At 36.2% G+C, this 14,664-nt stretch overlaps 1 protein-coding gene across 2 annotated transcripts in view; it reads right to left on the reverse strand.

The window, feature by feature from the left end:
• Nucleotides 1-14,664, reverse strand: part of LOC138714955 (mucin-17) — a 280,203-nt gene that overhangs the window by 57,828 nt on the left and 207,711 nt on the right. For both annotated transcript variants that reach the window (XM_069847262.1, XM_069847261.1), the window contains exon 2: nt 4,538-4,621. In XM_069847262.1, coding sequence (XP_069703363.1) covers nt 4,538-4,621 — 84 coding nt within the window. The remainder of the gene's footprint in view (nt 1-4,537; nt 4,622-14,664) is intronic.

Here is a 14,664-nt window from a genome sequence, read left to right on the forward strand (position 1 = left end):
TTTGAGTTGCATTTGAGGACTAATATAAATAATCATACGCTAATAATTTCAGTCACATTTACTTTAAGGTGTAGAAATACCACCCATAACACAAATAAAATGCAAAATTTAATGGGGAATCGGGGTCACTGAACCATTACACATTGAAGAGGAGACATTTTTATGATTTAGTCCACTAGGGTTCCTAAGCTTTCTAGCTTAGGCCTGACAGCACACCTGCTTGGACTATTTCTGCAAGAAATGCATACTATATTCTCAACAAGCAGACATAGAGTAACCCCCTATAGGTTTTCATAGTAATAAAATCATAGCCTATTTTTTAATTCTCAGTTGTATTCAGTAAATAAGGGACGCTTTTTCACCCTAGAACACTGAAGTTTGATGGCAGGCATATTCTGTGACATTTGTAACCAGTGATGTACGCAGGATTTTGTCAAGGGTGGGTTATTGTTTACAATTTACATTATCGATATTTTAAATTTTATATATTGGTATTATTATTATTATTATTATTATTATTATTATTATTATTATTATTATTATTATTATTATTATATTTCGGTATATTTATTTAATGTTGAAGTTAACATTGACGGAAGAACGCTTTTCCTTTTTCGAATAGAGTTCAAGTTTCAATTTAAAGTAAAGTTTTGCATTAACGTCAGTTACGATCCATGAAGAGATCATAGCAACGAACATTAGTCAATTTGGAATCCCACGACTTGGAAATTGTAGCCAGTAGAGGTCCTTTGTCAAGATTGTAGATTTTCTTGCTGTTCCATAGATAGAACGAATATCGGCTAATTCAGCAGCAGTGAATCCTTCCATTACGTCAAGTTAGCTTACAGTAAGGTTACTGACCCTTAACTGATTGAGAAAGAGTGTTTATTCTGGAGCACATGTGATCGAAAGACGTGCGTATAGTCTAAACTGACAGGCGTTTCATTGTACGATCATTCATAAAATAGTATCAGACCGTAAAATACGCGACAAATTTACGGAAATATTATATTAGATCAATGGAAAAAAATAATGTGCTTACGTGCATTTTTCTTACAAGAGTTGTGGTTTGAATCCCGGACGGAACTCACATTATAATCGAGTTAGGCTACGGCTGGTGTTGAGAAACTTTCCGCTCTGCAAAAAATTTCCACTTTATACACAAGTGGAATAAATAATTATAACATTAAGAATTGCTCTCTGTTGAATAAAGGCATACAGAATGAAAATGGTGGGGAGAAAGATATTTTATTCCTGTTAGGGTAAAAATAATAATCTACGAACCGGGAAAACTTTCAAGAGAGAGGATACACGCTTTAATCTCCTCCGTTATTTCGAACTCTAAAAGATCTTTCTGCAATACTTCTACTAGAGCATATTTTAATTACATTTCGTCGTTGTTTTTATGAAACCTCCTATGTGACAATACAGAAAATATTTTTTTAGAGGAATAAAAAATTAATTAAATATCTATGAGCCTACAATGATCCTCGATTATATCATTTATGTTCACCATATTCACCAACATTGTCTACCGAATTACTTCATATTCTTTTGTACGACGTCCATTGCTTTTAAATTAATTTTTTCTTCCTTCTGAAAAATTATTTTCTGTACTGCCACGTATTGTGGGTCCCTATCACCACGGCATGGCGCGTCCTCAGGTTGCGGATTGAGGAGATGGCCTCCAGATATGGAGGGTAGCTGTGAATATATTGAATAAGCAGTCGCGGACAGCCGATGAGGGGTGGTCCTCCAGCTTGGGGGTTGAGCGAGGGGCTAACAACCCATCATCGTAAAAAAACAGCTTGTTACGAATCCTTCAAAAAAGCCTCGGAATTGGACTGATTCTCTGGCACGACCACAGCAAAGGAATAAGGTTTTGAGATGTGGTACTTGGAATGTTACAAGTCTATATAGAACAGGAGAGGTAGCAAAAGAACTAGCTAGATATAGAATAGACTTTTTGGGAGTACATGAGGTTAGGTTAGATGGGAACGGCATAACACAAATAGAAGATTATTTGTTGTATTATGGGAAGGAAACGATAATCACCAATTAGGAACAGGATTCTTTAATCATAAAAGAATAAAATCAGCAGTAAGGGCTTATGTGAGGGCGGCAATGAACCTCTGGGTTCCTTAAAAGCCAGTAAGTAAGTAAGTACTTGCCACATATGAGGTTTCATAAAAACAACGACGATTTGTATGCCAATTCATTATGCCCGATGATAGGAAAACTGATAAGGATGGTACTACCAGATACATTTTATATTCTCGTAGTATATCAGAGGACACCATTAGGGGTTAGTCATTCGGCTCCTGGTGATTCTGAGATAGATATGACGCTACTATTATCGGTGATCTGGTGAATCCTGAACTGAATCAAGTGGTCAGCAGACTTCGAGCTCACATAGATATATCAGCAGTCCCGAGATTCCTTTTAAAGACACGTTAAAGGATTAAACGCAGTAATTTCATATAAATAATACAAAATTGGCGTCACACGGAACCTTCAGCTTTTATTTCCCTTTCAGAGTAAGTTTACTTTCGATTTTTTGCCCGGAAATCCGATCAATATCAGCCAGCTTTGAACCCTCCATATTTGACTCCAGAGGTAAGCACAATAGCCTTTTACTTTATTTGTCACATATTCTGAGCACGGTTTTTTCGTGAATCCCTTGTTAACAGTTCATGGCACTTAAAAAAACCTCAATATAAAGACTGTAGTAGGGCCGCCCATAGGGTGGGGGGACGGACATCACTAGAGTGACTGTTTTTTTAATGGAAGGAGAATTGTGATAAATCATATAAATATTATTGAAATAGTAATTATGTTTTCAACATATTTTGAGAAGTAGGCAGCATTGAAGCGTTTTTTTCCTTCTTTGTCCTTAGCTTGTTTTCTTAGTACTGTGTTTGAAGTATAGAGTTCAACATTTATTAAAATACTGGTGGGGAGGAGAGCCCTGACAAATATTTGTGGAGATGTCCACAATTTCTATGGACGGCTTTGGCTGTAAGAGAAATTGATGGCTCATTTCTCGCTTCGCTCAAGTTAAAATTTAACTGTTAGACATCCATCGCCCTCGATTGCCATCGTACCATCGAGAATTTTGCACCGGAATTCAGCATTTCCAGACTAGCAGAATTTAGAAAAGGTCATAGTTGTTTGGTGATCAGCTGATCATATATGGAAGCACTGAAGCGATAAGAACTATAATAACAATACCTCGTCGATCCTGAATAGCCTTTACAGTTTAAATGGCCGTTAGATAAAACCTACGTAACAATAAATGTAATTATCATTCAGTGGCTCGCGGGCCCTGGCTCAGTGGTTAAGGTGACGTGAGTCTCGTTAATTGATGTAATTCCGCCTTGTTTGGTAGGCGGACCGTTAGGTGCGTGACGTGTCGCAACCCGGGGGTCGAGGTCAAGTTCGGCAAGTGAAGGGGCATCTTCCTCAGTGATGGGCACCACTTGCTTCTTATTTTAGGTGATATGGTGTCAGTAGATTAAGAGTGTGGAGTTTGAATCCCATTGTCCGTGAACATTAAGGTTCTTTGTGGTTTCTTAAATTGATTTTGAATAAATTTCGCTGTTCAAAAGGACAATTAAATGAAGAATCATAGACTATAATTATTTTAATTAATAGACTGTACAATTTCACATTGTCCCGCACCGTGGCGTCGCTGTCTAAGGCATCCTGCCTAGGACTCGCGTTACGGAATGCGCGCTGGTTCGAGTCCTGATGGGGAAAGAAATTTTCTCATGACATTTCGGCCAGTGTATGGGACCGGTGCCTACCCAACATCGTGATGCACTTGGATACGATAGGTGGCGAAAATCCGGTTTCGCAAACCAGCTATAACACGATACCTCCATACTGGTTGGATTATCGTCCACATCTGCTTCAGCATGTGGACGTGAGGCCAGCAGCCAGTTGGTCGGTCTTGGCCCTTCAGGGCTGTAGCGCCATGGATTTACTTTTACTTTTTTTACAATTTCACATTATTTATCAATGAAATATAAAGCCTTTCCTTGGGCATGGCTGAATGTCCCTTCTTAATGTTCTGTCCTGTGAGTGTCTCAGTGGAGGTTCTTATGCTCTTCTTACCCCAGGCTAGGTGAGGTCTATAAATGTGTCGATGTTTAGTGTGTGAGTCCATAGAATCATCCCCTCTCCTACAAGAATTGGTATGCAAGGCCTGCAAACGACCAACGGAAAGAAAAAAATAAATAAAGCCGATAGAACCTACTGCAATACTGTAACAACTGTTTATATTATATTCATTAATTTATTTTAATAATTTAATTACGCATATACCTGAAATAAAAATACGATGTGATATTCTTTTCGAAAAAAGAAACTCAGAATGTCCACGATACATGTGTGCCAGTACTTGTGTGTGCATGTGTGAGTATGTATGTATACCATGTACACATGAATTCACATACCAAGCTCCAACCACCAGAAAGTGAAAATGTCTCAGAAGAAGCAACATTTATTCTTGATTACAATATGTCGGTTGTCTTACCGCCTGCGTCCCTCTTTACCCTGTTGACCTTAGATGGTTTGTGTAGAAGTTCACTCTCGCTGCCAACCACATCTTCATTAACTTCTGAAATTAAAAGAAAAAGATTAATTAATTTTAGGATGAATATGGTAAAGAATTAAACAAGAATTAAACATTAGATATGTACACTCCGTAATGAAGCATCTCGGAAACTTTACGCAATAATATTGATGTTATTCTTTACAATCAAATTTCTGTCACAGAAGTATCATAAAATATATAAGATAAAATCTTCTACAGTGTATATAGCGGCTTTGATCACATCTAGCTGTGACATAGTTCTGTCACAGTCTAGTATTTACAGTCACGAAGCTTGAGTTGATGAGGGTACTAGAAACAATAGACTGTGCAGGTACTATTTCGCATTGTCTGTGATGAGGCGATAGCAGCGATCCTAGTGGTTAGCAACTATCTATGGATGCATATTTACTACGTATTGAGCTTCGTGACTGCATATACTAGACTGGTTCTGTGATAAAAGTTATGATCATCATCATACCTTTGATAAAATCTGTGACTAAGAAGAAAGAAAATGGCGGACATTAAGTATATATGGTCTGTGAAAACCATACGACTTTTAACATCACATTATGAGTCACATGAAATGTTTCATCATCCATTCTTAAATACTGAGTATAGTATTTCACACCGTCACACTGAAGTTCTCTCAATAGAGTTTGATGGATTCCTTTTGTACCTTTTCTCCCTGGCCAATCTCTAACCCAGATAGATCTACGTTTTTTCTTTTGTTTCTTCTTCAGTATTAATGCAATAACCATTAATGCACCTACAGTTGCAACATGCATAGAACTGTAGTGGATTGATTATTGGAACTGTGATGAAAGATGTGATAAAAGCGTTGATATAGTGTAATATACTCAAAATCTGACATTTGATCATATATACTCGTATGTGATCAAAAATATTGTCATATTCTGTGACAAAGAAATTTGATAGTGTAATATAGCCTTTGATTGAAAACGGATGTCATTATGAAAAATGAAGCCCTTACAATATTATTAAATAGAACGAAGGAATAATGTTGTCAATTTTTACAGTATTTTCAGTATTCATGAATTAAATTAAAAGCACAAGAAGACGTTATCAGATGATAGGCAACATTAACATATATGGATCGTATGCAGAGACTAAGGGAAAGACGGAAAAGAGGGAAGATTGAAGAAAGCTGGGTTTGCAGTGAAAGACCTGCTTTTGGTCAGAAAACTATGAATGAATTAATTAATATTTGTACTGGAATTTGACCCCGAAAAAATAATAAAAAGGAAAGAAAAAAGATAGACAGGAGGGAAGAAAACGGCGTTGGCTACCCAACGTTGCGTAAATATAGTACCACCAACATTACTCATAAAGTTAACTGGATTGGAGATCGTTATAAAAGTTGAATGTTTCGTAATAGTATAAAGAAAAAACAGAAATAAGTAGACGCAATCAGTAATGCTTGTTTGTACATTCCTAATGAAAACAAAACTCTAAAAGGCGTTTAAATGAGCCTTCATTTATCTTCGAGAAACTTTCTCACATAGTCATACACATTGTATGCTTTTCGACTTTGGTTCATTATTCTCAGTTTTTTTTTTACGGAAGTGAGTATAAGTACGAAGAAGAAGGGCTTAGGTGCATTTCTGCATAAACAAAGTTTGTATTTTAGTTAGATCTTCAAAGGTTGGGTTCTCATAACCCAGAGCGAAGTGACTGGTACAACAGCGGCCTATGTCTCACACAGAGCAGTAGTCACTAAGGGTACTATTCATAGACATTTCGCTAGCCCGGGCTACGAGAGTGTTAAACAGGATTCATATCATATCATATCGCTAACACTGGTTTATGAATACGAAAAACGTTAGTTCGCTGATCATCCACCGCGCTAAGAATGTCTATGAATACGGCCCTATGGGTCCATGCATGTCCAGGCCCACGAATGAATCGTAACACGTTACATGTTCATGTTAACAGGCTAAGTCAATGAACAGCAGTTCAATATTATATTCGATAATAAAAACAAGGCATTTAGCTTAGAAGATGAGTTTCTATTAATTTCTTCGCTGTTAGCCTTTGTAGTCACGAATTTAGTGTACCTATCCATAATCTGTACAATTAACAGAGTATTAATAAATAATCTAGAACAAGGAATTATATTAGTAACATTAATCCTCATAATCCTCTCATTAAGATTAACTTTAATATTACTTACTTATTTATAGCTTTTAAGGAACCCGGAGGTTCATTGCCGCCCTCACATAAGCCCGCCATCGGTCCCTATCCTGAGCAAGATTAATCCAGTCTCTACCATCACATCCCACCTCCCTCAAATTCATATTAACATTATCCTCCCATCTACGTTTCGGCCTCCCCAAAGGTCTTTTTCCCTCTGGCTTCCTAACTAACACTCTATATGCATTTCTGGATTCGTCCATATGCGTTACATGCTCTACCCATCTCAAAAGTCTGGATTTTATGTTCCTAATTAAGTCAGGTGAAGAATACAATGTATGCATTAACTTTAATATAACATTAATAAAATAATTACCGAAAAAATATACACGTAATCACGAAATCAATGGGATTTAAAAATTCCCTATCCACTATCATTTTTTTTTCTTATCTTCGTTTCAGTATTTACAGAACTTTTGTATTTTGCACGAAATGTTGAAGAGTCGTCATTTCTAAGACCTGCAACTTCATTCAGCATCAGTCCTGATCAATTCACTTGTTAAAGTTTCTCTTATTTTGGTCAACATTATCTCAGTACATTAGAGAACCATGTTGAGCAAGGAAAGTTTTCTTACAAGTTTCCTTTCCAAGTGTTTCTTGTGAACTGGAATGGTTTAGGCTAGTTTAGTTTGGGTGTGGAATTCAATTAGTGAGAAAGAGCAACAACGCACGGTTCTCAGACTGACCATCTCAAAGGCCAGAGTTCTCATCTCATGTTACATCACTGGCGATCCCTTTACCTGTCAGAATGTGGGTCACACATCTGCACGGACGTATTTAAAAGCCCCGTGATCGTTGCTTTGCAACACAACATGGAATTGATTAGTGAGAGGAGATGAGAAACTTGCCGATGTAATTGTTATCTGAGATTCAAGGCAGTCAGAAACTAAAGGAAGAGGGATAATAAACCTAAGCAAGGCTTAAAGACGGAAAGAAAGATACAGAATAAACAGGAAGGAAAACAGGAGAATAAAATTAAAGAGACAACGGGGAGAGAAAAAGCAGAAAGGTAAAAAAAAAATAAATAAAGGGAAAGGATGCGAGGTAGAAGAATAAGAAAGAAAATAAATAATATAGCGGAAAAAGTAAGAAAGGTAAAATTGCTGGCAAATGTGGGAAAGGCATGATAGGAAAAAGGAGGAAATAAGAGATGGAAATTAAGTAGAAAGATAAAAACGAAAAGGAAATAAAGAACAGGGAAGAAATGGAAATTAAAACAAGAAAAAAATAAATTAGCAATATGATGTATGTACAGTACCATCATCATCACCATTATCATCTTCATGAATCATCATAGCCAACGGTGTAGCTCAGGCTGTAGCGATCTAGAGTTGTGCTCGGGGTGAGTTTAATTCCTATTTGGGAGGATTAACTAGTTGGGTATTTTCCGAGGTTTTTCCCAACCGTAAGGCGAAAGTCAGGTAATCTATGACGAATACTCGGCCTCATCTCGCCAAATACCATCTCGCTATCATCAATTCCATCGACGCTAAATAACCCAGTAGTTGATACAGCGTCGTTAAATAAACAAGTAGACTAAAAATCATCATCATCATCAACAAGAACAACAAGAACCTTAAAGAACTGGTCCATCACTCTTGTGATAATTATGAACTACTTTAAATAATATACAGTGAGACTTTCTGGAAATGTGATCTGGAAATGTGAGATCACCGCTTTAGATCTCATCCAGAAAAACAAGAAAGGAGACGCATCAAATTCTGGTAAATGATATATCGCCACATTTCTCACAGGAATGGAACCCGGTTCCACTGGATTTAAGGTATAGCTCGTAACGTTACCCCTAGGGACATGTCAGAGGGCAGATAGAGATACAAAAAGGAATTTCTTCTTCTTCTTCTTCTTCTTCTTCTTCTTCTCCCTTCAAGGTTTAGGTGATATCACCTGTTCCGGTCTCTATCGTCCAGCCACCTCTTGCGAGGTCTACCCAGATCCCTTTTCCCGATCGGGCGATAATTCATTATCTTCTTTGGTAGCCTATTCTCTGCCATTCTGTCAACATGATCTTTCCATTTTGTTTTATTTTCTTCTACCATGTCGTGTACTGAGAAAATATTGAGATCTGATCTTATTGTTTCATTTTTTATTTTATCGGCTTTAGTGCATCTTCTTACGTATCTCATAAATTTCATCTCTGCTGATTGTATACGTGATTCTTCTTTTTTTGTTATTGTCCATGATTCAGAGCCATATATAAGAGTAGGTACAGCCATAACTTTATAAAATTTCATTTGAGTTTCTTTTCTCGCTTTTCTTCCTAAAGTTCTTCCAATTGTTCCACATATCATCTGAAATCTATTAACTTTCTTCTCAATATCCTTCTCATAATTAAAACTAATATCACATCCTAGATAATTGAAGTGGGATACTTGTTCTAAAATGTTTCCATTTACTATTATCTTAGATCTAACAGGATTTTTCCCTTTAAAAGCCATTATCTTTGTTTTGTTTGCAGAAAAAAGGAACTTAAATAAAAAAAATGATGGAAAAGATACAAATAGGCTTAAATCAATTAGATAAAGAAATACTGTACATTAATGTCTACAGTATAAGTAGTAAATAATGTTATAAAATAGACTATTGAAAAGGTAAAGAGAGGAGAAGCATGGGGGGATGGAGGTAGAGCACATGGTTTCATGATCACAACATTAGAATAAGATGGTGTGGTCAGCACCACGCTCTGAATACCTTTTATCCTTCCTGGAAAGACTCGGTACTTAATTTGGCAGGAGGCTGAACGGACAACTGGGGCATTTTCGAAGTTTTGGCAACGAAAAAATTCCACCGCCATCTGGGATTAAACCCAGGACCTTCCAGTGCGTAGCCAGTTGCTCTACCAACTGAGGTACCCGGCTGTCAAAATAGAGTATTAGATAAAAAGTTGTTAATGATTATTAGTTGAAAATAATTTCATAAGCATAAAACGGTGAATTGAAGCCGTCCTCGGTGGTCAGGTGAATGGCACGCTTGTCATTGGATCCGAGGGCAGTGGATTTTTGAGAGGGAAGGGCAGTAAAACTGGTAGAGTTAAGCACGTAAAAGAATCACATCCCTGAAAGAGGGGACTTCAGTAAAATGTATCGTCTGTGTCTAGTCCACATCAAAATTCATTTCTGGAAATAGCAAAATGGACTTAAATCGGTGACCAAAGAATGTGTGGGTTTTCCTGTAATGGATTCATTCGTCGAACAACATTAGGATAAATTTTAGATAGCGTTTGTGAAAAAAAAAAAAAAAAAAAAAGGAATGCTATCATTAAGGAACATGTATATTTTGAAAAAATAATGCTGTTATGCGCAGATTATGAGTATGTTGTTAAAAATTTCCATTGGGTGTCAATTTTTATATGGTTCCGTTTCTGACTACATATTAAATTGTTCACTACAGGGATTAAACAAAATTTAATAGTCTATTTAATTGTATGATATTTATTAAATTTTATACACCGTTTGTTAAGCTTAAGGTACTTGCACTTTGGCATAAACTTGAATGGGAATCTATTCGATTTTCTAATGATAATAATGTATAGTCCAACAGGAGAATTAGCCTACATCTTTCGCGATCATAGCGAATGGCGAATAATTATTAAATGACTCGTCAGGGTTAAGTCTGTAATCAATGATCTTCTTCAACAGCATTCCCTTACTGTTCTCACTTCATGAACTAAGGTTTTGAAAGAAACCTGAGACACGATGTTCAGATTACTTAATGTTATAAATTTCAATCTTAAGATCTTAAAATGATTGGACTATTCATAGTATTACAGGTAGAGTTGACTCAAAACAATGCTATTTTATGTATTTGTGGGACAGTCGTGATACAGAAAAACATTACAATGTCAAACATTGGAAAAAGAGAAAGGAATCCATCCCACGCACAACGAAGTTCATGTATACTACTGTATTCCATTAGTAGATATCCAGGATTAATGAATAATTTTTTTAAGTTACTGAATAAACTGGAAATGGAATCATCTGGGTATTTGAAATAAGTATTTCCCGACTTATTGTACGGTAAGTTAAAAGAGGGACCAATATAACTTCTAGAAATTACAGAGTTTATGAATGAACTAACATAATAACAAACTGAATTATCTGCTTAATGGTTCTTTAAAGAGGTGGTGCGTTTGTTGGGGATAGGAAAGGTGAAAATTACAGAGGCCTACCTTTTGTCATTAACCATAGCACCGTATTATAACAATATGGGATGTCATTTGTCTTTTAAAATTCAATTTCTAAACTCACGTTTTGACTTCTGCATAAAAAGAGGGTGCTTTGGGTTACGAACAAGGGAATTATTTTCACTAAGATAAAGGCTAAATGTAAAACTGTATCAAAGTCTCTGTGATCTAATAATGATGAGGGACTACTGTCGATTTATTAAGAGGGAATATAGGTCATTCATTACCTCGTGGAAGCTACCTGCGCATCAAGGGAAGAAGAAAGTGGACTGAGAACCTTCCCTCCCTCGCTATGCTTCTGCTTGTAGATAGAGAGCTCACTTACCATAAGGTTCTTACTATATGCTACGGCGCACGCAAGCATTTGGTTTCACGAGATAACGAATGACCTCAGTGGCGACTCGTGATATTTTTTGTATGTAGAATATGAGATTGATGACTGATGACCAAGACAGAAACTAATAATAATAATAATAATAATAATAATAATAATAATAATAATGATAATAATAATAGAGCATACGCAGTTAATTTCTTGCTACAGTTAAATTCTTCTAAATGATCAAATACAACTTCAGATATTCTTTCGGCAGTCCTGTCATCTGAAAGTCCTGTTAATTCTTGTGTTTTATTATAGCTTATTTTTATTTATTTTTATGTAATCTTGGTTTTATTCGTTTTATTTTTTATATTATATCATTTTAAATTATTTATTATTTCGTTTATTCTGTTATTTTAAAATGATCAATGAACTGCATTTAAGGAGGCTGCAAAGGTACTTGAAAATTCGTATTGTAGTCTCTGACAAGGTCTCCACCATCCAGAAAGAAGGGTCGTAGTATTAGGATATACGGTCACATCCTCAAGCACGGTTAAAGATAAGCCATGCCCTGCCCTCCGCACCCTCCCCTGCCCATAACTTGACTGCTAGAAAAAAACCGTTTGCTGTAAGATATTTGGATGGTTCCTCGGAAAGTATTCTAAGATCTGAGATGTGCAGTGGCGACAACTCACGGCAGAAAGTGAACGTTTGAAGAAAACTATTACGTCGGGACGCATTAAAAATCAAAATCTGTAATTAAATTGTTTTCTATCCTCAGAGGCACGAAATTAAACTGTAGGATCATTCTCATATCCTTCATGTTGGAATCGCCACTGAATGATCTATACAAACTGAACTAGAGAGGAAAATCTGCTGGTGACAAGCATTTATAAGAATGTTAGAGCTACATGTTTTGTGAAACTTGTATTGTGTGTAATTTCTGGACATGAAGTAAATTTTGAAGCGCTGTATTCAATTAATATTATTTTATTAGTATAATAATTTTGTAATCGCTATAATATGTTACACATAACACTCCCCTTTTATGTGCATTAATTTTTTAAGTCCCACTATCTTTCCTGTTACATATATGATAAAGTTTTTATTGCCATTTCTTTTAATCAGTGGTTTTGTTTCCATATTAAATCAGCTAATTTTACTCTACAGACATTAAAATTCTCCTTTGTTCCGTATTGCAATCAACAAAGCATTAATAACAACCATATTGTAATGTTAATGACTGAAAAGCTGAAAATATACCGCGCCGAATTCAGACTCATTACTTTTTTTTCTGAGAACTTTCTATTGACAGTTATGTCCAAAATTACGTAGAGAATGGCAGTTAGTTCATGCATTAATTAAAACCACTTCAACATCGACGGTATGCACCGTTAGCAGTCTTCTTGTTTTCACACATTATAAAGTCATTGTGCTGGTTGCGTGCGAGATACGAAGTCGATTGTAAGATCCTACGTTGTTTATATACAAATTCAGAGTCCATTTACACCAACTAAAGTAGGGTTATACAGAGCTGATCTCTGACATTTTCTAAGTACATGGTTATAAAGTATGTGTGTGTCATAGTCATAATTTATTCCTCCTTTTTTATTGTGTTTCCATAGCAACCTTACTCTAATGCCAAATTTGATTCCCCGATTTCTTACTATGTGTGAAAAACACGTGGAAAAGTCGGCCAGGCATCTTAGTGTAATATATGAGAGTGAAGCGATATTTAAATATAGGCCCTAAGTCTGAGAGTCGATGTCGATGGGAGATGAATTTCTACTTCTCTGGAGGAATCTGAACGCGTTTCCACTAGATTTGTTACTGTTAACGCTATTATTGAACGAAGGACCTGAGCAGAAATATTCCAAAACAAATTCTCGCTTCATTATTGAAAAAAAGAGCTGGAGATTATTGACGTCAATTCTTGGTATGGCTAAGTGACGATATTTATGATCACAAACCCAATGGATTAGTGCTCAATTCCCGTCGAGGACGATCTAGAAGACAATAAATTTACTCTTGGACTTAACAGTGTCGGTGCATAAACTCCATCGGTCGAGAATGATGCTAAAAGGGATATTATGATGGTAGCAAGAAAGATTGCGTTACAGGGAAAGTACTGTGAGCGTGAAGCGCCTGCCGTGTCAAGGTCTGGAGCCTGCGTTCACCACGACGCGACGCGCGGCACGACTGAATTAACACGAGCGACGCCTTCGGAAAATATGAAGTAGGTTGAGGTAAAACTGCCTTTTGAAAGCGCACAGTAGATGAGGGGTAAAAGTCCGAAGATCTTATGTTAGAAAAAAGAAGTAATTCCTAATACCCGTTTGAAAGGAAACTCAGTGAGGCAAGAGAAGATATGGAAATTTAATAAAGAAAATAAAGTTAAGGGAAAACGAAGCAAACAAATAAACAGGTAACAAAACAATCATTTCAAACAAGTTACAAAGAACACATCACAGCCATAACAAAATTACAAAACACTTCCACATAAGCAGAACACATCACAAATGCTAACCACACCTACAGAGACATCAACACAGACATGGAAATTCTACACATCCAACCAAAAAGCCAGAAACTAAACACACTAGAACAATTTGAAATATACAGACACACAAAAACACACCCCAATGAAATTCTCAACACACAACTCAATTTCACAACACACACACTCTTTGACTCCACATTACACTACACAAACACACCCCCACAGGAAACAAAATCAAAAGGCGCCAAGACCAGCAACGACCAGTTCTGAAGAAGACCAATAACAGGTCGAAACTTGTAGGCTAAACCAAGTACGATAGAATTTAACACAAGAAAATCATGTAATACATATTCCGAAGTGATACAGTGTTAAAAGTTGTTTAATCAAGATGTATGTGTAATTTAAAAAAAAAAATCTAAAAATAATAATGACAAAAAGAGGAAACGAAGCAAGGTATATATAAAGAAAGGAAGACAATATGAATTAATAAAACTGAAGTTAGAAATTAACAAAGATGCAGAAAAAGAACATCGAAAGAAAAGAAATGGAATAAAGAAAGAGAACTTGGAGGTATAATCACAGTCTAGTATATACAGTCACGAAGCTCAATACGTAGTAAATATGCTTCCATAGATAGTTACTAACCACTAGGATCGCTAATATCGCCTCATCACTGACAATACGAAATAGTACCGGCACAGTCTATTGTTCCTAGCACCCTCAAAACTAAAGCTTCGTGACTGTATATATTAGACTGTGGTATAATGTAATCTTAAGAGGAAAGAAGTACGAGAAATGAAAAAAAGAAAGGGAGAAAAGAAAATTATACCGTAGAA

This window comes from Periplaneta americana, chromosome 15, assembly GCF_040183065.1.
Source record: "Periplaneta americana isolate PAMFEO1 chromosome 15, P.americana_PAMFEO1_priV1, whole genome shotgun sequence".
Lineage (NCBI taxonomy): Eukaryota > Metazoa > Arthropoda > Insecta > Blattodea > Blattidae > Periplaneta > Periplaneta americana.